General features: G+C 35.8%; 4 protein-coding genes across 12 annotated transcripts; 3 read left to right on the forward strand and 1 right to left on the reverse strand.

Annotated features, from left to right (window-relative positions):
• LOC132166245 (uncharacterized) lies at positions 1–3,636 on the forward strand. 2 transcript variants are annotated; one of them, XR_009438555.2, is made up of 3 exons: positions 1–192; positions 2,215–2,673; positions 3,352–3,636. XR_009438555.2 is itself a non-coding variant. In XM_059577028.2 (2 exons), exons 1-2 carry the CDS (start codon positions 87–89, stop codon positions 2,556–2,558), a joined length of 450 nt encoding a protein of 149 aa, XP_059433011.2. In that variant the 5' UTR covers positions 1–86; the 3' UTR covers positions 2,559–3,345. The 2 variants fall into 2 exon arrangements, 1 of the variants encoding a protein (XP_059433011.2); XM_059577028.2 differs by lacking the exon at positions 3,352–3,636 and having other exon boundaries at positions 2,215–3,345.
• A 1,252-nt stretch (positions 3,637–4,888) lies between these two features.
• On the forward strand, positions 4,889–8,902 carry LOC132165914 (uncharacterized). 8 transcript variants are annotated; one of them, XM_059576622.2, is made up of 14 exons: positions 4,889–5,085; positions 5,185–5,241; positions 5,360–5,411; positions 5,503–5,576; positions 5,949–6,079; positions 6,237–6,315; positions 6,423–6,550; positions 6,654–6,980; positions 7,082–7,127; positions 7,229–7,510; positions 7,715–7,842; positions 7,981–8,109; positions 8,200–8,267; positions 8,625–8,902. In XM_059576622.2, the coding sequence occupies exons 1-14, from the start codon at positions 5,061–5,063 to the stop codon at positions 8,626–8,628; spliced, it is 1,530 nt and encodes a 509-aa protein (XP_059432605.2). In that variant the 5' UTR covers positions 4,889–5,060; the 3' UTR covers positions 8,629–8,902. The 8 variants fall into 8 exon arrangements, with proteins under 8 accessions (XP_059432605.2, XP_059432604.2, XP_059432602.2 ...); XM_059576621.2 differs by having other exon boundaries at positions 6,237–6,326; positions 6,488–6,550; positions 7,229–7,842; XM_059576619.2 differs by having other exon boundaries at positions 7,229–7,842.
• A 2,449-nt stretch (positions 8,903–11,351) lies between these two features.
• LOC132165658 (Transducin family protein / WD-40 repeat family protein) lies at positions 11,352–16,431 on the forward strand. Its single transcript, XM_059576309.2, has 12 exons — positions 11,352–11,448; positions 11,562–11,725; positions 12,309–12,387; positions 12,774–12,956; positions 13,071–13,169; positions 13,847–14,012; positions 14,155–14,261; positions 14,402–14,541; positions 14,638–14,710; positions 15,491–15,606; positions 15,710–15,827; positions 15,943–16,431. The coding sequence occupies exons 1-12, from the start codon at positions 11,401–11,403 to the stop codon at positions 16,072–16,074; spliced, it is 1,425 nt and encodes a 474-aa protein (XP_059432292.1). The 5' UTR covers positions 11,352–11,400; the 3' UTR covers positions 16,075–16,431.
• Positions 16,432–17,207: 776 nt separating this feature from the next.
• On the reverse strand, positions 17,208–21,963 carry EER5 (proteasome family protein). The gene is made up of 13 exons (XM_059577577.2): positions 21,696–21,963; positions 21,449–21,585; positions 21,249–21,348; positions 21,046–21,135; positions 20,743–20,808; positions 20,379–20,468; positions 20,210–20,266; positions 19,243–19,304; positions 18,515–18,602; positions 18,119–18,195; positions 17,955–18,029; positions 17,758–17,863; positions 17,208–17,642 (listed from the first exon to the last, which is right to left on the reverse strand). Exons 1-13 carry the CDS (start codon positions 21,846–21,848, stop codon positions 17,511–17,513), a joined length of 1,233 nt encoding a protein of 410 aa, XP_059433560.2. The 5' UTR covers positions 21,849–21,963; the 3' UTR covers positions 17,208–17,510.
• Between the last annotated feature and the right edge of the window lie 472 nt (positions 21,964–22,435).

The following is a 22,435-nucleotide window of genomic DNA, read 5'->3' on the forward strand; positions in this document are numbered from 1 at the left end:
CTTGGTAGCCACTAAACCCGACAAACACATAAGCCTTTCCCATTCTATTCTCTCACTCGCATTCACGTAGGCCAGCACTGCCATCAATGACGGAGCCACCGCCTCCACCACCTTTACCTACAACAGAGTCGCTCATTAGGCGCTACAAGCCCGTTTGGCGTTTCTTCTTGATCTTCAATCTCGCTCTTGGAGGTCAGCAACTATCTTTCCTCACTCTCTCTCTCTCTCTCTCTCTCTCTCTCTCTCTCTCTCTTTTGTGTCCTTGTGTGGGCTTCGGGCATTGGAAATGTGGCTCATTGGTTGTTAAAACCCTAGGGTTTTGGAGTCGTTGTGGCATACTGAGGAATGGGTTGTCAATATAATCAGAAGATTCGTTGAAGAGATATGGGTTTTGGGTGGTTTTCATTTTTGCCTGTGATGTGCTTGACGTATTGACTAGGATGAGTTTTCTAGCAGGTGCTGAACTGGTTTTCGATTAAGTGCTGTTTTGAAGTATGATTATTTATTTTGGTTGCTTTGTGCTGTTTGAGACTTTGAGAACCATTTTGATTGATTTTTGTGGAAGTTACATAAGAGCTATGGAGGAATTGTTTTTCTCAGAGAAGAAAAATATATACTGGGAAGGAAAATGTGAACCTTGCATGAGAGTGTCTAACATAGTAATCTATGATAGTAAATAATTTGAGATATTTATCAGACTAATTATTTTCATGTATTTTTTATAAAGTTTAGACTCGTTTTTAGCATTAATTGTGAGCTCCATGCTAATAGCATTAATGGCTAGGTTGATATTTTCTCCTGTTATTGGTGGAGTTAACTCACGCCATGCTGGGGAGGGGGGGATTGGAGAATCAAAGACAGATTTTCCTCAAGAAAGTGAAGCTCGTTCTGTAATTTGATATAGAAACAAGTTCTCTTGTTTGACCTTAGTAGATGTGTATTCTCGTGGGTTCAATTTGATTAAAGAATTGCAAGCCACTAGCCACGGGTGTGGTCAATTTATGGAGCAAGTGGGCAGGTGATGTCAACAAAAGCTGTAAAGTAGAAGAACATATGCATAGATAATAGAGCTGTTTAGGCAGGAAGAGAGATAATAGAGTGAGACCTGACTGAAACCAGTTGGAAGCATTTCTTTCCTCGTGAAGTACTAACTTGGATTTAGGCTTCATCTATCAATTTGGAATCCGATTCCTTTAGCCATTTTGTCATATATTACTCTAGAGGATGTTCTAAATTTCCATGCTTCCATATGCAAGAGTGCTAGCTGTTGCTTAAAATTGAGTCAGCACATCAATACCCAATAGCTGAGCTGCAAACTAGTCATCACAAACTCCATAGAGAAAGTAGACTGGGCCAAGAATCCCACCTCCTTCAGGCCACCTCTGTAAAGAGAGAAGGAAGTGCAGCCTTTAAACCCATTGTAGAAAGTAGAATACACTTTCAACCCTATCCCTTTTAAGGGTCTTTAGTAATGGAGACAAAGCATAGAATGGTGGATGGACATTTTAAGGATAGAAAGATGGTTTCTCCAAATTTGCAGTAAACCTCAAAAGCTATGGATTTCAACAGCCTCTTACTATTTATGTTTCATAACTAAGTTCGCTATTTACTATGCCACCAAATTGGTGTTTTTCTTTTTCAAAAAATTTTTTCTTACTTTTTTTATGATTGATTTTTTTTTTTTTTTTTTTTTGATGGGCCTTAAGACGCAGTCATCTACTTCCTATCATCCACACAATGTTGGTAATGAGGGGGTTGTTTTCTCACGTGGATGTTCATGGGATCAAAATATTAAGTCAAACACCTTGATTTTGACCGCTTAAAAGCTTATAAACGTGGATCTTAATAGTATGTCCTAGATCAAGTTGGTATTATCTGGATCGTTGGATGGAAGCATGACTTAATAATCACTCAAATTATAGTACAGAAAGAAATATTATTGTGTCTGTTGATATGTAGTGCTGACTTGCTTAAATGCTGTCGTCATACTGGTGATGTTGAGTTCAATTAATAATATTAAAGATCATTTACATGTGAGGCGTGGATAATTTACACCTCACTTTTTCGATATTCATTGATTTCCTGTGGAGTTCATGTCATTCTGAAACAATTATATGCTCCATATCACGAAACGTCCTATTCAACCACTTGACAGAAAATTCACTTCATTAAAAATAAAACCTAGGGCTATTCACTGATATGCATTTCTTGCAGCTTACATTTTTGCGGGAGCAAGAAAAAAAGATGCAAGCATGGTTCATAACAGAGCTGCAGAAAAAAGTGTGGGGAATCGCAAAGCTAAAGCGGAAGTCCCCTCCGATCCTTTTACAAGTGCAAGTATCCCAATTTCTGAAATTCCATCTCTTCCTTCCCTAGTACCTGAGCCTGTAAAGATACAGCAGCCCATCCCCGAAGATCAGAAGCTTGAACTTTTCCAGTGGATGTTGGAGGAGAAAAGAAAAATCAAACCCAAGGATCGTCAAGAGCAGAAACAAATTGATGAAGAGAAGGCAATTCTCAAACAGTTTATTCGAGCAAAATCTGTTCCAAGTCTTTAGTTGTTGCTTCTCTTCAGCCAATATCTGTTATAGATAACCTGTGACAACTTACAAGGGACCAGCTCCCGGATTTAGCTGCTCCATTGTGGGATTCATTTTGAACTTCCAGTTAGATGTAAGTGGCTAGGCTATAGCTACTGATCAAAATACTGATTATGATACCAATTTTTCCTCTATAAAAACTAATTTCTACTTTTTCATTGAAAGCAAACCAAGTCCTGCTGAACTAAAGATCTCTTCAGCCAGACCAATTGGTTTTGCTACATTAGATAACAAAGCTATGTTGAATGAAAAGTCATAATTCCTCCAAATTAGACTCTGATAAAAGATAAACATTTTTCCAGGCAAAATGTGGCCTTTCTATTGAAAAGTCATGTTGCCCTACATTATATTGATAAAAGACAGATAATGTGTAGGGCAAAATATGGCCTTCCATGAAAGCCAAGGTTTCTCGTTTAGGAATACTTTTGGTTGATACCCACAAAATACATTTTCACAATTTATGCTATATATAATTAATTATATGTATTACCCTAGGATTATGTAAGTTTGACATGTACCTTACCTCAATTCATACAAACTTATGTTTGGGGACTGAGATCGTGTACAATCACTCTAATCTTGGCCGTTCATTTTAAATGGACGGCCAAAAATTTCTCATGTCATCTACCTTGTATCTCATTTTCGGCCACTTCTTTGCTCACTGCCGCCTCTCGCTCTGTTCTTCTCCCACCTTATCACCTTTATTGAGCTTCTATCTTGCTACTTTCCTCATCATTATCCTATTGTGTAGGGTGGTTGATTGGGGAACCGCTCCTTGCCATTGGGATGGTTTGGCCACCCAGCACAACAAGACGACAAAGAGGGAGGTGGTGGGATAAGAGCTCAACAATAACAAGGAGGTGGTGGAGCAACAGAGGGGAGGCAGCGCTGGCAGATATGTGGCTGAAAATGAGTTGCACTTTTTCTTTTTTCACATGATAGATGATGTGGCAAATTTTGGATTGTTCATTTAAAATGAATGGTGCAAATTATAGTTATTGTACTCCATGCAATAGATCTCGACCCTTTGTTTGCCAATCCAAATTGTCTAAAGATATCGCTTTTTTTTTTGGACCACTAAATATATCACATTTGTGGTATTCATGCTGCATCCGTAAAATAGAATAACGTTTCGCGTGATGGAATGAAGAGTAGTTGGTATAATTAATCATATTGATGAAGGTGGTGGATCCAGCATTGTTAGAGCCCTTTGATAAAAATTTGTTGGTCTTGATTTGGATCATGTCAAAATCAACCACAAACCATGAAAAGGACAGTAATGATTTATTTATTTTTAATCTTATACAGAGCATTTTCAAACTTGTGTACAGTGTACATATAAATTCTACCCATAATATATAGGGTTAAGGGAAATGGAAAGTCAAAGCCATCTCCCAAATCAGTCCTCCTTGTGACCCAAATTTTGGTGAAGCATTAGCAGCTCTCCTTGCAGCTTCTCTTGAAGTTTCCTTAAAGCTCAAGAAATTTTCATCTCAGCTTTGCAACACACCCCATCTCCCATGATTAGCAAATTGAGAAAGTGATTTCTGACTTTTTTTCTTATTAATCCAGCTCATGAAATTTTCATCTCAGCTTTGCAACACACCCCATCTCCCATGATTCGCAAATTGAGAAAGTGATTTCTAACTTTTTTTTCTTATTAATCCAGCTTCTCTCAATTGGGAGGCTAGAAAAATTCACAGAAGTGTAAACTTCTACGCTCATCATGTCATCATGTGGCATATTTGGCTGTGGCAAGAGTTTCTCCCCCCCCCTCCCCCTCTCTTTTCTATCTCAATTTCTAGTGGTAAAGATCCACCCCCTCTCTTGTAATTGCTCTTTGTTTTTGAATGCAAGGTTTGTTAAAAAAAAAAAAAAAAAACTTGGAAGTTACCTTTTGGTGTATAGTCTATCCAGTCCTTGTTATTGCAGGGCATAAATGTCCCCAATTTTTTTTTGGACAATTATGCCCCTGCATTAACAATTACTGGAGAGGATCCAGTCCCACATTATGCTAAAGAATTGAAGCAAACTGGATGGATTTTGTGGCTCTCAAAAACATAAAAACAATCAAAATTGGAATAGCTTTTCTGGTTCTAAAAACATGATTGTAAAGAATATCTATCCCAATAAGTCTGATAAGACTTTCTGCTCTAAATTATTGGACATCCAAATCCTAATACCTGAGGCATGAGCCATGAGTGAGACAAAGACAGAGACTTGGCTGTCCAGCGTTTGTGGTGGTTCATAAATATTTAGAAAGTTTGTGCAAGGACAAAGGACCCCACTATGCCTACTTCCCTCAACTCCAACCATGTCCACACTTTCCAATCCAATCCCTCTTCCCTGTCTTGCTTAGACAAATACCCATATTTAGCATTTCCTTGAACTCGGATTGAAACAAAAAAAAATTCTCACTTTCTGTACTTGGGTCAACTCCCATATTGCAAATTTCTTGCCATGCCAGGAAACATCCTAGTTTCAGGTATTAACAGCTGCATGGCTGGTAACTGTAATAGTTCAAACATGGCAGCTACTTGTGCATTAACTTTTATATCTAATTTGCATGTTGAATTAACTCCAGTTCTGGAATTCATGGGGCTCCCATCTTCCTCACCTTCTTCATCAATATCGGTTAAAGGTTGGCACTTGTCACCTCTTTTTAGCTTACTCTAATCTTCGATCTCTTCCTTTAATAGTTGTCTGCAATAACCCTTTTTCAGAAAGAAAATTAATAAAGTTTTGTATTGTGAATGCAGTTTCCATGGGGAAAATAGAGTTCCAAACTTGGGACAAGGGAGACTTTTCTTTGTAATGATTACTGCATTCTATTTCTGGTTTTCATATTTGTTACTTGTTATTCTTGGCCATGATATATCCAAGTTTCTGCTGTTTTTCACAGCCCATTAACAACGCTCCGCGACAATTTGATTGTAGCACTTCTGGACGCTGATGGGAAAGAAATATCACATGCAGGTTTACAGAAACTTTTCCCATTTGAATTTGTTAGGATATATAAATTAAATGAACGTAAGCTTTTATAATAAGTGGTGGTTTAACATGGTATCAGACTTAAGAGGTGATGAGTTCACTCCACAATTCACTTCGTTTTAATTATACAAGTAGTAACTGGTTACTTGAACTTGGGTTTCACAGCTCAAGCTTAGACACCTCACTGTTTGTCTTCAAATCTACAGAGTTTATCATGTTAAATAACTACTTATTTTCAAAAGTTTAAGGTGATAAAAAGAGATGAATTCAATCATTTAATTTATATATTCTATCAGAATTCATTTAGTCATTCTAGAATGAAGGCTGATGAGGCTCTATTAATATGTATTGGGGCAGGGGTTGAGACTGCGTCTATAGTGGAGAAAGGTATTTGGGATGATCTTTTTCTCCTTGAAGGAGGCGGTCATGTGCGTATGAAGTTGCAGTTCGTTCTCAGTGAAGATGAGCGTGACCGAATCCGTATGATGGTGTTGTTTCCTTTTCCTAATTCTCATTTTAATGAATGTGTTTATGGACAGTCAGTCTATCTTATGATGTTTTACTTGGAATTGTTCATGTATGTTTTCCTATGTGGGAATATTTGTTGTTGCAGTTATTTAGCATGTGTTTTTACATCTTTTGTAGAGAGCTTCTGCATTGAAAATTAAACATGATGAGCTTCTCAATCGCAGTATTAGAAGTTCAAGGACTTCTACAATGGCTGGTAGGTCTCAGGTTAGATCTTGCTTACCCAATTGAAACCTTCAAGCAGAGAAACTATGAACCTCAATGTTCCTCAAGATTCTTAGAAATGCCTTCTTCAAATTGAAGCAGTAAGTGTTGAAGAGGTAACCTCCAAAGGTTGTCTGATATCAAATCCTGTTATTTTCTGCAAGAGTGAAGAATCTGGTACGGAGAGCATTAAAGAAATTTATCCTAATCAGAAGCAATCAACTTCAGTTAAGCATTACCACTTTGCAGTGTAATCTTTTAGTTCTTTTTTCAGAAAGAAACTTGAAAAGTACTCTCGACTATTTTTAATGGTAATTTCACCTGTTTTAGAATGATGCAGATCAATATGAAGAGGTTTCATCAGCAAATCCTGTGCCACAAGGAGTTGATGTCCATCGAACTGAAGAAAGTCAAGGGGAACTTGAGAAGAATGAGAGCAAGTCACTACCTGCTGAATTTCCTACAAGATCCATTTGTTCCAATGAAATTTCCTTATTTTTGGGAGGTTCGGGATTAGACGGCGCTTCCACGAGTGATTCAATACCTCACAATTTGGAGGAAGATAGGGCTCACAACCCTCAGAAGCAGAGTCAGCTAGGGAAAACTCCTAGCAAAGTAAGGAATATGATAAGTGCCTTCGAAAGTGGTCTAGCTCAGGTATAGCTGGTGCACAACTTCAATAACATTCTCAACATCTTCTCACCAATTAATATCTTGTTTTTATACCACCATGATTCGTATTGTTTGATTTCAAGCAGGATATGAGGTCTTCCATCAAACCACCACCAACACAATCTCAGTCAAGTAAGTGTGGAATAGTATCACATTCGAAAAGTCAGCCCTTAAATGAAGGCAACACACAAATTACTAAGCCAGTACAGTCAATTTCAATCTTTTTCTTGCAGAGGAATTGCAACAAGGCCCAACATTTACCAGAAAAAGAGGAGAGAAAATTAATTCACTTGGAGCTTTAGATGGGAGTAAATCATCTGGGGACACTGGGAAGGTGGAAGAGTTGATCACAAAGAAATTTCAGATTAAAGGAACAAATTCAAATCCTAGGGATAAATTCAATGTAGTGCATAAAGAAGTAGCTAGAGAGGAAGAGAAATCTCATCAAGATTTGATGAGATTATCCCCATCTGAAACACCTACAGTTTCAGGAAGGATGCTTGATGAGTATTCAGGTAGGCACCCTCCTTGTAATTTGTTTCCTGATAAACAAGATTCTTGTGGCAATTCAGTTATAGTGGAAAGTAGAAGGGGAATTCAATTTAAAAATGTACAAGAAATCAATGTTGGAGGAGCCTCATGCCATAAATTCGAATCAATAGACTGTTGTGAAGCTAAGCATTCCTCATTTGAAAGCTCTGGTGCCTGGATATTTCCAGATGAAGCAAGACACTTTTGTGTAACAACTGGTGGTAAGAAAGTCATGGATTTGATGGGAGGTAGCAGTACCAAGCCAAATGTCCAGGAAGGAAAGCTGAATCTCTCTATGCAAGAATATATGGAAGAGGTATTGATTAAATAGAAGTTCACTTCTGTAAGCTTATTTCCTTAATGGAAGTCAGGGAGCCTATGACAAGTTTGAGATGGTTCCTTTTATTTATACTGGTATAAGATAATCTGATTAATGCTTTTACATTATCTTCAGCATGGTGTGGATGCTGGAAATGTTATCGAGGTGGATAAAGATGAGAAGAATTGCCACAAAGTAAGAAAATTAAAACCTGAGAGTTTGGAGGATATGGACACTTCTGGTTCTGGAGGACCCTTGGGACAGGTTATATCATTTTTATTTGAACTGCTCTTCAGTGACTTCCTCTCTAGACCATAATTCACATACCTTAAGATTTTGCTTTTCTCTTCTTAGGCTATAAAAATTGCAATCATGGTCGGATTTGGAATACTTGTTCTCCTTACTAGACAAAGAAATAACAGGTATGATTTCTCGTCATTCAAATTGAATTTGTCTCAAACTCTATGTCAAAACCCGAGGTCTTTACACCGACATCATTTGTCAAAACCCGACGACGCGCTAATCATATTTGTTCAATATTCCAAAAGGACTGGTCACAATTAGGGTTCTTGTAATCACTTGTATAACTTAGATTGACCTAATACACAATCTGGTGTGAGACTCAAATAGATGCCTAAGCAACACTACTACAATCTAATGAGTAAAACTAATTGCAATAACCTCCTTGATTTATTTGGAAACATAATTGAATTTCTAAAAAAATCTGAAAGAATAAGGTCATAGAATTTAACTTTGGTTGCTTAATTCTGGAACTGCAGATAGAAGTTGCTGTTGAATGGATCTAAGGTCATCATGCAGAGGAACTTTCTTGTATCCTTGAATTTTTTTTATTTTTTTATTTTTTCAATTATTTTCAGTTGGAACCCAGCTGGTTATTGATGAGGATCCACTGTTCTTTACTCCAGTTGTAAATCTCTCAATGTAATTATAAATTTTTAGTGCAAATTTCTCTAGAGCAATACAAACACAGGACCATAATCCATAATGCATGTAATCTTCGAGCAACTTGTATGTGATTCTGTTTCCAGAAAGCAAGAACGAGCTAATATATAAGAACAACATCTGCAATTTCTAGTGAGAGTCCTTGCCAAAAGTAAGGCGTTTGAAATTGTGATTTTGTAAGAATAATTTATGTTTTTAAAAGATATTATAAAACGTCAAGTATTTGGCATTGCGATTTTAAATGCACTTAATCTAAATCTGTGATTTTTATAAGCAGATTAGGGGGTGCTTATTTTAAAAAAAAAACATGAATTTAAATCAAAATTACAATTTCGCATAACAAATATTTGATAAAAAAAAAAAAAACATGTTTTACCAAATGTCTTTCCGATTATAAAAAGTACCTATTTGAAAAAATAATTTTTAAAAACGCAATTTTTAAAAACGCACTTATTAAAACCATAATTCCAAACGAACCTAAGTTGTTGCGGGTGGACTTTTCAACGAGTATTTTTAAGTACAAGAGATTAAACCTCAGCCTTTTCTAACATGCTGAATATATATCAAGTCCGTAAAGTAATTTATTTTTAGAGGAACCTAATCCTCCTTCAAACAAAGGGTTTGAAAATAAATTTTTCTTTATTTATAAACTTGATTGAAATAGACTAACATAACCTTGGTAAATGGTAATTGACTTATAAAGACTCAAAATATAAAACAACTTATAATTACCGAAACTCTCAATTTCACATTATTTAACTGTACACTCTTGACGTGACAAGGAAAAATATCATTAGATTTGAATTAATTATTATTGATTTTTGAATTTAATGGTAATTTTTTTGTTTTTTGTTTTTTTTGTTTTTGGGTGCAAAAATCTAGGGGTGGGCAAATTAACCGTTACCGTTTAACCGGCCGTCTACCGGCTTCGACCGAACCGATATAAACCGTAGCCGATATGCCGATATCCTTATCGGTTAAAAAAAGCATACCGGAATTCGGTCCGGTCCGGTCCGGTCCGGTTAAGCGGTTCTTATCGGTTAACCGGTTAACCGATAAGAAACCGGAATTTTTTTTTTTTTTTTTTTTTTTTTTTTTTTTTTTTTTTTAAGTCCTAGTCCCAAAACGGCGCCGTTTAGTCTTTTAGAGAGGTTTCCAAATTCCCACAAGTGACACAGGTTTCCGAATTTGTGTAATGGTGTTGCTCATGGCTTATTTTCCTTTTGCTAAGTGACTTTAATTAGTTAATACTTTGTTTATTATTCATTAATGAATTTTATTTTAATTTGGGTTTGGGTAGGTTTGATGTTTTTTTTTTCAAGTGATGGCATTTGATGAGATTTCTTTGCCTTTGGTAAAAGCATTTTTCATTAACTAGTTTTGCTAGTCTAATTAGCATTCATTATGTTAATTAGTCCATTTGCTTTGGAAAAATGTATTTTATAATATTAAAAAAACAAAACAAAAAAAAGTTGAAGTGAATCAATATAAAAAAACTTCAATTTTTAGCTCAAAAAACAAATATTTGGGTCCCAACAAAAAGTATTTGGTCTCTAAAACAACTCATTTTTAATAAATTATTTTAGCCCAACAAAAAGTATTTGGGCTCTCAAAAGTAAAAAAAACTCATTTTTGGTTTTTAGCCCAACAAAATAAATCAATATAAAGCTCTCGGTTAAATCGGTTAACCGGTTTAACCGGACCGTTTAACCGTGTACCGTTTTAACCGAAATTATCGGTTAAAATTCTTATTGGTTCGGTATCGGTTAATAAACCGTTTAACCGAAAATTATCGGTTAATAACCGATAAGGTCCTTAACCGGACCGTTTTGACCGATACCCAGGCCTACAAAAATCTTGTTGAATCCCAAAAGTTCGCTTTTTTATTTTATTTTTCGTTCGTATGGATTGGCAATTTAACCTGCAACACGCGAACTCAACATGTAATTTTAGGGTTATGATTTAGATTAAATAGATTTGGATTATAAACTAATCACCCGTTTATAACACATTTAATAAATGTGCCGGGTCGTGTTAACCAATGGGTTTGCGGGTTGACACATTTGACCCATATATATATATATTTGCCTGGTTGCTAGATTTTGCAATTTTGGTTTGGCTATAAAAATTAAAATGATTTTAAACGTGTTTACGGGTCGGGGTCATGTCGGGTTGGAACCTATTAACATCTAAATTAAAAGTGTTCACGGATCGTGTTGTGTCAACCCGACACGACACGTTTATCTAAACAGGTTACACATATCATATCGTGTTACCTGTTAAGAAAACGTGTCGTATTCGGATTTGAGTGTTCGAGCTAAACGTGTCATATTCGGATTTAATATAAACAAGATTATGTCATAAGCGAGTTAATACGAAGTCAACACACACGCCAACACTTTTTACCATTCTCGGCTCAATTCAAGCTTAAAAGTTTACTTTTTTTCCTGTTTTTTTTTTACTGACGTGGCAGTGCCACGTGATGTCATGAACTGCCACGTTAAAAGCTTCTCTTTTGTATTTCTCAAACGTAAAACCCTAACTCAAAAACCCTCATTCCATTGTGTAGCTCAAACCTCAGGAGACCCAAAAATGGTTCGCAGCATAAAAAACCCTAAGAAAGCCAAGAGAAAGAACAAGGTTTCAAGTCTCTTTCTTGACTGTTTTTCTGTCAGTTATTTCAATAAGTTTTGGGGTTTTTTTCTCTGTTTTTTTTCTCTTCTTCCACAACCATCTAATTTTTGTGTGTGCAGGACTCGAAGAAAGGAGATGGGTCTTCGTCTTCTTCGGGACCGTCGATTCCGGCGAAGGTGTGGCAACCGGGTGTGGATAAATTGGAGGAAGACGAGGAGCTTCAGTGTGACCCTTCTGCCTACAATGCTCTCCACGCCTTCCATATTGGGTGGCCATGTCTCAGGTGCTGTGAATTCTTTTTGTTTTCTGTTTGTTTTCTTGGAAAGTAAAGGGAAGAGGTAGGGACTTTGGAATTTTGGATAGTGGGTTTTTGATAAATTGGGGAACCCAGAAAGTGTCAATTGGAACCCGAGTTTAAATAAACATAAAAAAAAACGTGGTCTTTTTGTTGGTTTCTGGTGGGTTGAGTAATATTTGATAGTTGTTTTTTGGTCTTGATGTTAAAATTGTGTTGACTTACTATTTGCTATTATAATTAGATTCATTTTGAGATGTAGGTTTATATTTGATTTGATTCATTTTGAGAGGGTAGGTTTATATTTGATTTGCCGGGATTGATGCACGTTGTTTTCGTACCTTGAGACTTTGTTTGACTGCTTACTGATTGCAGAAAGTGAAAAGAATTTGAATTCTTTTTAAATACTGACATTTTCATTTTTGGGTTCAATTAAAGTTCGTCTACAAAGGTCATTGACTTAGGTTTTGTGGGTAGATAGAAGGTTTAAGCATTTTTTTTACTTGTCTATTTCATTTGTTTAAGAAGTCCCATTTACAGTAAAAAACTTTTTTTTTGTTTTTTTTTACAGCTTTGATATTTTACGTGATTCACTGGGTTTGGTTCGGACAGAGTTCCCGCACACAGTGTATTTCGTCGCAGGGACTCAGGTGAGCTTTATTTCTTAAAGCCTTGATGTATGGTTTTGGAGTGGACATAAATATATTTTCAGTGTATTCATCCACATATGGAAATGTATGCTTGGGCTGTCCAATTTATTTGTGAATTGGGATTTTTACATTTTTCCTTAAAAAACATAAGGATTTTGTTACTCCAATAAGATTTTCCAAGAATAGTATAGGATCAAAATGTGATTTTTAAGCATATCAAACATGGGCAATCTTTTGTTTTCTGAGGAAGAAAAATGAGAATCCAAATTTTTCTGAATATTTGGGACAGGCGCATTTAAGTTTGTTTGACCTTGTGTTTTATTCCTTAGATTTTTTCTTGTCGCATTTTACCATACCATCTTGGCATCGCTGTTCTTGTTCTGCAGGCTGAGAAACCTTCTTGGAACTCTATTGGAATATTTAAAGTATCTAACATCACTGGGAAAAGACGCGAGCTAGTGCCTTCAAAACCTGCAGCTGATAACTCTGATATGGAAAGTGAGGGTAGTGATAGTGATGAAGATAGTGAAGTAGAGGAGCTTCAAGGATCTGGGGCTCCAATTTTGCAGGCAATGTCTTGTTTCTTTTGACATTTTGTTAATTTCATGACTGACCTTTATCTGTGCTGCTTGTTCTTTACCTAATCTATTTACCTTTTTGGTTTGACTTGTTTGTCTTTACAGTTGCGCAAGGTAGCTCATGAAGGATGTATTAATCGGATACGTGCTATGGCACAAAATCCCCATATATGTGCATCTTGGGAAGATGCTGGTCATGTGCAGGTAATATTTCATGCCCATGTATTGTGGCTTTCTTCATGATTTGCATACCTGTTTGGGTATTTTGTTTTTCCGTTTTTATACAGCATAAGACATCGTGGAATGTTACAATGAAACTTCAGATTCTGGACTCTCAGGTTTATGATATGAAAAAAAAAAAATTTTGCAGTATGCATTGCATATCTACATTGGTATTCATTTTCAGTAATAAACAATTATAAGTGACATTGGTGCCCCAGAAAGCAAGGAGTAGCAATATATGTGTCAATGACCAAAAAAGATACTCCCTCCATCCCAATTTCAAATGTTTTACTTCTCTTTCTAGCACTTCCCAAAATACATGTGTATTTTCACAAAGTGAGTTTCTACTTTAATTTCCCAAAATACTCTTCTATTTTTTTTGTAAACAAGATGATATTAAAAGTCATACCTCCTCTAAATAAGTAATGAATGCTTTATTAAGACCACTATATTCTTACACCTTTATTAATAGTCTTGTCTTTTCAAACCAAGACATCTATTTTGGGATGGAAGAAGTATTCAAGATAAGGCAAAATAGTTTAATGAGAGTTACAGTAGTCTTGGGAAGCTATAGCATTATTAATACATGTATTATATGAGCTTGAAAATTGAATTGGTGAAATTTTGTTTATCATAAGAATGGATCATGTATAATGCAGATATGGGACTTCAGCTCCCATTTGAGTGCTTTAGCAGAATCAGAAACGCAAGGTGCTCAGGGAGCTTCTTCAGTTTTCAATCAGCCTCCACTAGTGAAGTTTAAGCACAAAGATGAAGGCTTTGCTATAGACTGGAATCCTAATGTCCCGGGAAGGCTTGTATCTGGTACAGTTAAGAGTATTTTATTTATTCTTATTTTTGTATTTGTTTATGTTTTCTTTGTTTCTCCCTAAAGGAATTTCAATTGCTAGTTTCTTAACATGTGTATAATGGTCTAATGCTTTGGTGATGTTCTTCATGTCTGAAGGGGACTGCAAGAGTTTTATTCATTTGTGGGAGCCTACATCTGGTGCAACATGGAATGTCGATACTACTCCATTTACTGGTCATACTGCGAGTGTTGAAGATCTACAAGTATATATATTCCTGTGAATCGATAGTTGACCTGTTTGGATTTCGACTATATATTGTTGAAACTTATGATTCAATCTGAACGATTTTCCTTTATCTATCTCAATCCTGTAACCATACGTGGTCCAACTCTTCCTGTGCAGTGGAGCCCTACAGAACCCAATGTGTTCGCCTCTTGTTCTGTGGATGGGAATATTGCAATTTGGGATACACGTTTAGGGAAGTCAGCTGCAGCATCTTTTAAGGCACATAATGCAGATGTGAATGTCATTTCATGGAACAGGTGTCTAATAGTTCTGGTTTTCCTCTGTTTGGAAATCCTTACATCTCTCATATTTTATGTAGTGACCTCTTTTGACACTTCCTTGATTCTGATTAGGCTGGCTAGCTGTATGTTGGCATCTGGATGTGATGATGGGACATTTTCTATTCGTGATCTCAGATTGCTCAAGGTATCCCTTGTCTGATCTAAGTAAGATATTGTATCATATTTTTTTGAGAAACCATATGTGATCTTTTGATAAATTCGCAGAGTAAGGACCCTTGTTAGTGGATTACATTGTCAATCTTATTGCCTTTTCATGTGCCCCATCTGTAATAACTTCAATTTCTCATTCTTCTACATCTAGTTATAAATTGTATTGCTACATGTATACATTCAGATCTGTCAAAGGCACATTCCTCAGTGGGGCTTTTTAAGTCTTGATAAAGCTGGCCAAGTTGATCAGTCACTTTGTTTTTTATGCTGTTTCCCTGCATACCTTGGTGCTCTTTATTTTTTTCTTCTCTCATCCTGCTTTGTATTACAATCTTCAGCTATAATTGAAATTAATGCTTTTTATATATATCATCTGTGTACGACTAGATTTTTTTGGAAGTTATTTTTGGGCTCAATTTTTTCAGGAAGATCTGCATATTTTTTTCCTTCTTGTTTAATGTTCCCTTTACACATATACAGCCAGTTATATTATACATTTATGCATTTGTGTGTATATGTATAGTACATGTGTATATTTTGGAGTCATAGAAATGGTTGCTCTCTCTCTCTCTCTCTTGGTGTTTGTTTTAAATAATCTTGAAGTGGAGCAAAAAGGGTATATACATGTGAAGTTCCATGTTTTATTCATTTGACTGCAAGGTTGTATTCTTCCAAAGAAGGATAATAGCTGGTAAAATGGATTTTTTTTGTTGTTGATAAAGCTGATGTGCTAATGTGATTTTTCTGTGGGCAGGAAGGGGATTCTGTAGTAGCACATTTTGAATACCATAAACACCCTATCACATCCATTGAATGGAGTCAACACGAAGCATCCACTTTGGCTGTTACATCAGCTGACAATCAGCTAACGTAAGTTAACTTGTAGGATGGAAGTGTAGTTTTTTAGTTTTTCTATTCTTCTTCTTTGAATGGAAGTTTGTAGTCTTATGCTATGTTTGGCTTCCTTGACTAGAATATGGGACCTTTCATTAGAAAAGGATGAGGAAGAGGAGGCAGAATTCAGAGCTAAAACAAAAGAGCAAGTAAATGCCCCTGAAGATCTACCTCCACAACTTTTGTTTGTTCATCAGGTAATCCCCCTTCCTCTCTCCTCTTTTCAAACTTCCCTCTTAGTGAGATGATTCATCTTGAAAACTCCCTTCCTAGTTCAGCATGTCAACTCAACATTGCTTTGGCTTTAAACAGGGTCAGAAAGACTTGAAAGAACTCCATTGGCATGCTCAGATTCCAGGAATGATCGTATCTACTGCAGCAGATGGTTTTAACATCCTGATGCCTTCAAACATACAGAGTACCCTCCCCTCAGATGCTGCTTAAATCTCTCATATGGTTGTTGCTATGCTTCCGGCACCAAATTGCAAAACATCCACCATATGTTTCCAGGTAGCATTGATGTGATGGCAGGCATCAGCTGTTGATCTGATGCACACATCTTGAATCAATTAAGAATCAAGAGTAATATATATTTTCTGGTTTTTTTTTTTTTTTTTAATTAATTAATTAATTAATTTATTGGGTGGGTGTTGTACCATACTCATAAGATTATAGTTGGTCCCACAAGTTTTGCGGAACTTCGAGTTGCTTCGAGTTGCTTCAATTTTGTTAGTTTGAAAGTACTTGTCAGATGGATGGGAGAATGCTATTTAGTATGGATTGAGAAACTCTTCCCATGTCTATGATTACTGATTCTTGTTAATAATAGAGAAACCGGCAGTCACAAATATAGACTGTAGATTGCTCATTACCACTAATAAAAATATCGTAAAAGATAATGAGTTTATCCACAATCTGCCTAGTATTTTGATATTGGAAAATATAGGGAAAAAAATAAGCAAAACTAGAAGAACAAACAAAACAAACAAAATGTTCCACATGACACTGGTATTATTGAAGCCTTAAATTTATTTTTTTTCCAAAAAAAATTTGATAACTGTTTTCTTCTTGCAAGCAATCGTAACAATATAATTAGTGTTACATGATAAATATGTTGTAACGATATTTAAAAATACTTCATTAGACGTGGTCTCAAACTGATTGAGTTACTCTTCAGACAAATTGACTTCTTTCTACTTCACTTGAAATGGAAATAAGGGTTGCTAGGCATCCCAATACTTTTTTTCAAATTTCCTTTCCCAAATGATCTGGACCCAACATTCATTTAAGAAAAAAAAAAAAAACAATATAAATCTATTTATTTATTGAATGGACTAGATCATTTGGAAAAAAACATAAGCAAATTAGGTATTCAATTAGTTATAGTGAAGGGATATTTTTGTCTCCTCAAAAAGTAAAAAGACAAAAATACCACTCTACTATAACTAACTGGATATAATGAACTGGAGAGAATCCTATTCCAAGAGAGCAAGAGCAAAAGATTCGGCCAAAAATATTGGACAATATTTTAAATTATTATCAAGAGAATTATAAAATTTTCACTTGAGTAATCAATATAAAGAAAATTTGGGCCGTAAAAACACAAATTATTAGAATTAGAGAATACTATCAACTCACAATGTCAGTAAGTGAATACAACGGGAAAGGGGAAAATTTATCAACTATGTTACATCAAATACAATAGAAGCCACGTGGCTAAACAAATGAAACTACTATCCCCATCGCCCTCAAAGAGAGAATATTCTTAAGCAACTTTACACCAAATATAACAGAAACCACATGGTAAACAAATAAAACCACCATGCTTATTGCCTTCAAGATAGAATATTTTTAAGCATAAAACAACATCTGCTCTGGTACTATGACTCGATGGGCTTTCCGTTTAATTTAGGGAAAGGATCTTGCTTGCTTAAAACCACCACTTTGCTCTTGTGAGCAAAGTACCCTTTCACAAGATTTTTGTATATCAGTATGGCCATTATACATTCCACCTACAAATTTCAAAAGACATTTGGTAAGATTTCCCACCAAGAAAAACAACCAGCTAGAGAGAGTGTCAGTAAGTAGCCATAAACCAAAGATGAGAGTGAATGGAGAAATAAGTACCTCATCCACATCCATGTCCATCTCAAGCCATTTCAACGCTTTAACAATTACTTCCAACTTCACCTGGTGAGCTTTGGTAGGGTCCTTCTGCTTTTGGATGATGTAACTGCACGAAAAGCACGTGGTAATCATGAACAAATCTTCTGATGAGCGCTAAAATCAATTCAGAAGTATATGTACGTGAGAGGAGAACTTACATTTTCTTCACCAATCTTTGGTAAACTTGGAGTTCTAGCTTCTCTAGGACAAGATATACACCTGATCTTAAGAAACTGATAGAATAAAGAACTCAGTTTTAACTGTCAAGAAAGTTTTTTTATGAACCAATTCTCCAAATTTGCAAAAATAAAAGCAAACATACCGGTCTTCATGCTCTTGAAGAGCATGGCGAAGAAGACGGAGATCTCCCCTTTTTAGAGCTTGCACAACATCCCTGTACTGTTAAAGTAAAAGCAATGTTTATTAGATATGTAAAACCCAATCACAAAAGCTTTAGGCAAATGGATGCTTGTAAGACATTTAAAAGCTTGTTAATCCAAGTACAAACTACTGATTCAAACAAGCACATGGACAGAATGGTTCCTTTAATTTAGTTCTCTCTCTAGAGAAAATAACTGATCAATGTTGTCATTACCCATTAGACATATGACAAAACGAGGCAACACCAAAAAATCTCGTCTAATGGAAAGAACTAAGTACTAAAAAATATCTCACAGAATGGTTATTAAAAAATAAAAAGTCAATAGGCATGCCATACCTCAACCAGGTTATACTTCTCAAGTAGCCAATCCTTAGGTAAGATGCCCATTGAAAGCTTCACAGGTATCAGATATTTCAGTATCATCCTATTCCAATGGACACAGAAAATGTAAGGGATGCAATCACAAAGAAAATTATATTTTTGTAAATTTCAAGTTTTGACTTTTATATTATCCAAAACTATTAAACGCCAAGACGTTCCACAGTGAAAGCATGTGCTTTTTCTTTCTAGGCAAAGCATATACTTTAAAAAAACCACAGTAGTTCAAACAGCAAATCATTTTACATTCCGATGAATTTACATCTTGAAAAGAGACAAACAAGTAAAAAATCTGTCTAAGATATACCAGCCAATTTAAAATTCAAGTAACGCCGTCATTTTCAGGAAAAGAGATACAATGATTGTGGACACACTATGTTATTTTCTAAATTGCCATCATCCTGGTCATAATTTCAAAGCTATTGAACCACTATGAGTTCTTAATTTCAATGTTGTCTTTCCCATTTTTAATAATCTTTGTAATCAGTGAACTTTCTAAAATTAAGAAGAATATTCACGAGTAATTTGCCAATCATAAATCCAAAAACAGGTATCTTGATCAAGACTTACCCAGCCATAAGCAAGTATTTATGTATTTATATAACACTATAAATCATGAAGAAACCCATCAAATTCTACTTATAATGCAGATATAATATAAATACAGCAAGCATCCAGAACCGAACCTTATGTTAGCTTCCCTGTGAGGGTTGCAATGCATTAAGGCATACGACAATTTATGATCAGCCTGCCAGGTCAGAAAAGTAGAATACATGAATATTAGACCTTAATTTTGGAAAATTTGCATGCACAGAAATGAGTCTAATTCACAAGGTGCAAGGACAATTGATGCAGTGAGATCAAACATCATAACTAGTAAGCAGCCTATTTCAAGCTAACATCATAACAGAGCTTCAATGTGCACTTGTAGAAAGCTGACATAAAGCAAGGAATACTTAATTAGGCATCATTCTAATGATGCCTAATTAAGTGTTCCTTGCTTTATGTCAGCTTTCTAGAAAAAGCACCAAGTGCACATTGAAGCTTCTCTCTTATTGTGTGTGTGTGTGTGTGTGTGTGCATATATATAGAGACACTCACACACAAACACACATAATGATGCCTAATTAAGTGTTCCTTGCTTTATGTCCGCTTTCTAGAAAAAAAACCAAGTGCACATTGAAGCTTCTCTCTTATTGTGTGTGTGTCTGCATATATATATAGACACTCACACACAAACACACATTGGGTCTCCAAACTGTGCTTGCATCCTGTTGCGCCACATGCATCCTTTGTTTTTGTTTTTCTTTTTTGAAGATTTTGTTTGATGCCACTAAAAGCCTACTTGGTATTGCGTTTGAAAAATAGAGCTTTTGAGCAAAAGCTTCATTTTTAAGCTTTTGAGAAAAGTGTTTTTTTGGTCATTTTTACGCTTTTTGAACCCTTAAAAACACTTTTAATTTTTTTACCAAATGAATACTTTTTTCTTCAAGCAGACTTTTTGAGTGTTAAAAGCACTTTTAGACCTCTTAAACGCAATCTCAAACAGGCCCTAAATCAATTAATATTCTTACTCGTCTCATTAACTATATCAAGTGACGTCTAAACATAAGACTTCATCTCATTAACTTAAGAGGAGTTTAATCCACTTACAGAAGGGAAATTTTCATTGAACACTTCCAGACGACCAGTATAATACATGTAGGTGACCTGAATAGAATACCATGATACTCAGCCTCTTAGCAGCAAATAGTTGCAACTTGAGATCAAAATTTGTGAGAAAGTAAATGAATTTGTTTTGCAACCAAAATTAAACTCTAACCTTGTCTCTTTTAGGAAATTCCTCAAAATCAAATATACGAGCAGTTTCAATGCTTCTTATCACACTGCGGCAAAGGTGAACTGTACCAAGCTGCAAAGTAGTGAAAGAAAGGTTATCGTTGTGTAACTCAGCTTGTTCTTCCTTCAGCACTTAAGAAGAGTCAAGACACCTTTAATAGTTAAATCATGCATATCTTTCACATTGCTCTTCTCTTGAGGTCTTAATATAACATTACTCGCCATGAACTCAAAATAAAGTCTCATTTAATTAAATTTTAACTCGCCATGCTACCAAAAACAAATCAAAAGATAGAACCAAACGCCAGGGGAACAATAAACTAAGCTGAAAAAAACATAAATATCACCTTGAAGTAAACTTTGAACAACTGGCAAGTCACATATAATGCTCCAACACGTTTTGGGCCTTTTCCCTACAATATACACATCCTTTCAAAGAATTAGAGGAAACCCAACTCATAATACATACTATTGTGAATTTCTTGAAGTCTAAACAACTTTATAGAGTTGCAGATTGAAAACATAATGTTGACTTCCTTCCTAAGTCCTAATCACAGTTTACCCAGGGAAAAGAGCAACAAACAATACTAAGAGTTTGATTGGCTCCATGATTTCGCACATCAAACACACATTTTTAAACAAAATCGTACCGCAAGAACCCCAAAAACTTTCATGAGGAACGAGCCAGCGGCCTTCAACTTCTCTGGAGCTTTCCCATTCGAAGTCAATTCCCTGTCAGCCTATAAAACACAAGACTCTTATTTAGCTGTACCCAAAACACACAATTTCCAACAGAACTACATAACCACAAGTTGATAAAAAAAAAAAAGAAAAAAAAAAAAGAACATCTTACTCTCTCTGCAAGAACCCTAATTTCGTAAGCGAGCACATACAGAGCCTCCAAAGCCCAGGCCGACGCTGATTCCCAATTCCGAAACTCTTGAATGAAAGCACTGCATTCAATTCAAATTTTTATCGATCGAAATCATTCCCCAAAACCTAAACGAAATTTGAGTGACTGAGAGTGAAAGGGATTTTGGGGGGAAAACTTACTTGGCAGATTTTTCGAATGCTTGGTAGGCATCGACGAGGTTTCCGAGTCGGTAATTTTGCAGAGAGCGAAATAGATGGGTGATGATTTCGCTGTACTGAGAGAACCTCTCTGACTGCTTAAAAACTCTACTCGCGTCCTGTAACAACAATTTCACAAAACAAAAAACCCTAATTCTTCAATAAACACACACACACACACACACACACACACACACACATACATATAGAGTGAGAGAGAGGGGGGGACCTGGAAGAGGATGAGAGAGTCGGCAAGAGAGAGGAGGAAGGGGTGGTTGGAGGAGAGGGAGAGGAGGGAGCTTAGAGAAGCGCCGTCCTGGGACGAAACGGCGTCAGAGAATCTGTTCAGGTACTCTGTGATTCGCCTGTATGCCTCTTCCATGCTCAATTCTTCAAAGTTGAGGATTCAACAAAAACCCTAACGGATAGTAAAGCAAAGATCCTGCAAGAAAAATACGAACGAAGGTCAGAAGGTGGTTTGTGTCGCTGTAAAAAAAAAAGTCACCGCCGCTACAAATGAACTCCGCGAAAGGGTAAAAGGCTCTACGGAATTTAAAGGCAGAACGACGACGTTCCATTTGTTGAGGCGGTATTCCTGCATATCCACCGTACTTTTGCTCAAGTCGTTTTGTTGAAGAGTATACTAGTGACATTGTGTATTTTAAATGATATATTTTTTATTTTTTTAATAGTCAATATAAAGAGTTATTTAAAATACGTATAAAATGAGCATAAAAATTAATATTATTAAATCCTATCAACAGATCAATGAACATTCTTCATGTTCATTTTACATTAGTAAACAACTTAAAACAAGTCACATGAATTACCACAAAAAAAAAAAAGAAAAAAAAGAAAAAAAAGTCACATAAGTGTATACAAGCATATATAAAACGGGTGTGAAGAGTGAAGAGCTTTTTTTTTTAGGCAAATTGATAAATGGTTACAAGAAAATAAAAAAATTAGGAA

The sequence above is a fragment of the Corylus avellana genome, chromosome 11 (genome assembly GCF_965113065.1).
Source record: "Corylus avellana chromosome 11, dhCorAvel1.hap1.2, whole genome shotgun sequence".
NCBI lineage: Eukaryota > Viridiplantae > Streptophyta > Magnoliopsida > Fagales > Betulaceae > Corylus > Corylus avellana.

Coding starts and splice junctions, on each gene's coding strand:
- LOC132166245 (XM_059577028.2), top strand. CDS start 87: ATGACGGAGCCACCGCCTCCACCACCTTTACCTACAACAGAGTCGCTC. Junction 193..2,214: donor CTTCAATCTCGCTCTTGGAG/GTCAGCAACTAT, acceptor CATTTCTTGCAG/CTTACATTTTTGCGGGAGCA.
- LOC132165914 (XM_059576619.2), top strand. CDS start 5,061: ATGCCAGGAAACATCCTAGTTTCAG. Junction 5,412..5,502: donor GACAAGGGAGACTTTTCTTT/GTAATGATTACT, acceptor TGTTTTTCACAG/CCCATTAACAACGCTCCGCG. Junction 6,080..6,236: donor GTGACCGAATCCGTATGATG/GTGTTGTTTCCT, acceptor CATCTTTTGTAG/AGAGCTTCTGCATTGAAAAT.
- LOC132165658 (XM_059576309.2), top strand. CDS start 11,401: ATGGTTCGCAGCATAAAAAACCCTAAGAAAGCCAAGAGAAAGAACAAG. Junction 12,388..12,773: donor ATTTCGTCGCAGGGACTCAG/GTGAGCTTTATT, acceptor CTTGTTCTGCAG/GCTGAGAAACCTTCTTGGAA. Junction 14,262..14,401: donor CGAGTGTTGAAGATCTACAA/GTATATATATTC, acceptor CTTCCTGTGCAG/TGGAGCCCTACAGAACCCAA.
- EER5 (XM_059577577.2), bottom strand. CDS start 21,848: ATGGAAGAGGCATACAGGCGAATCACAGAGTACCTGAACAGATTCTCT. Junction 21,586..21,695: donor ACTCTCTCATCCTCTTCCAG/GTCCCCCCCTCT, acceptor TTGTTGTTACAG/GACGCGAGTAGAGTTTTTAA. Junction 17,864..17,954: donor CAAAGATTGGTGAAGAAAAT/GTAAGTTCTCCT, acceptor CTTTTCGTGCAG/TTACATCATCCAAAAGCAGA.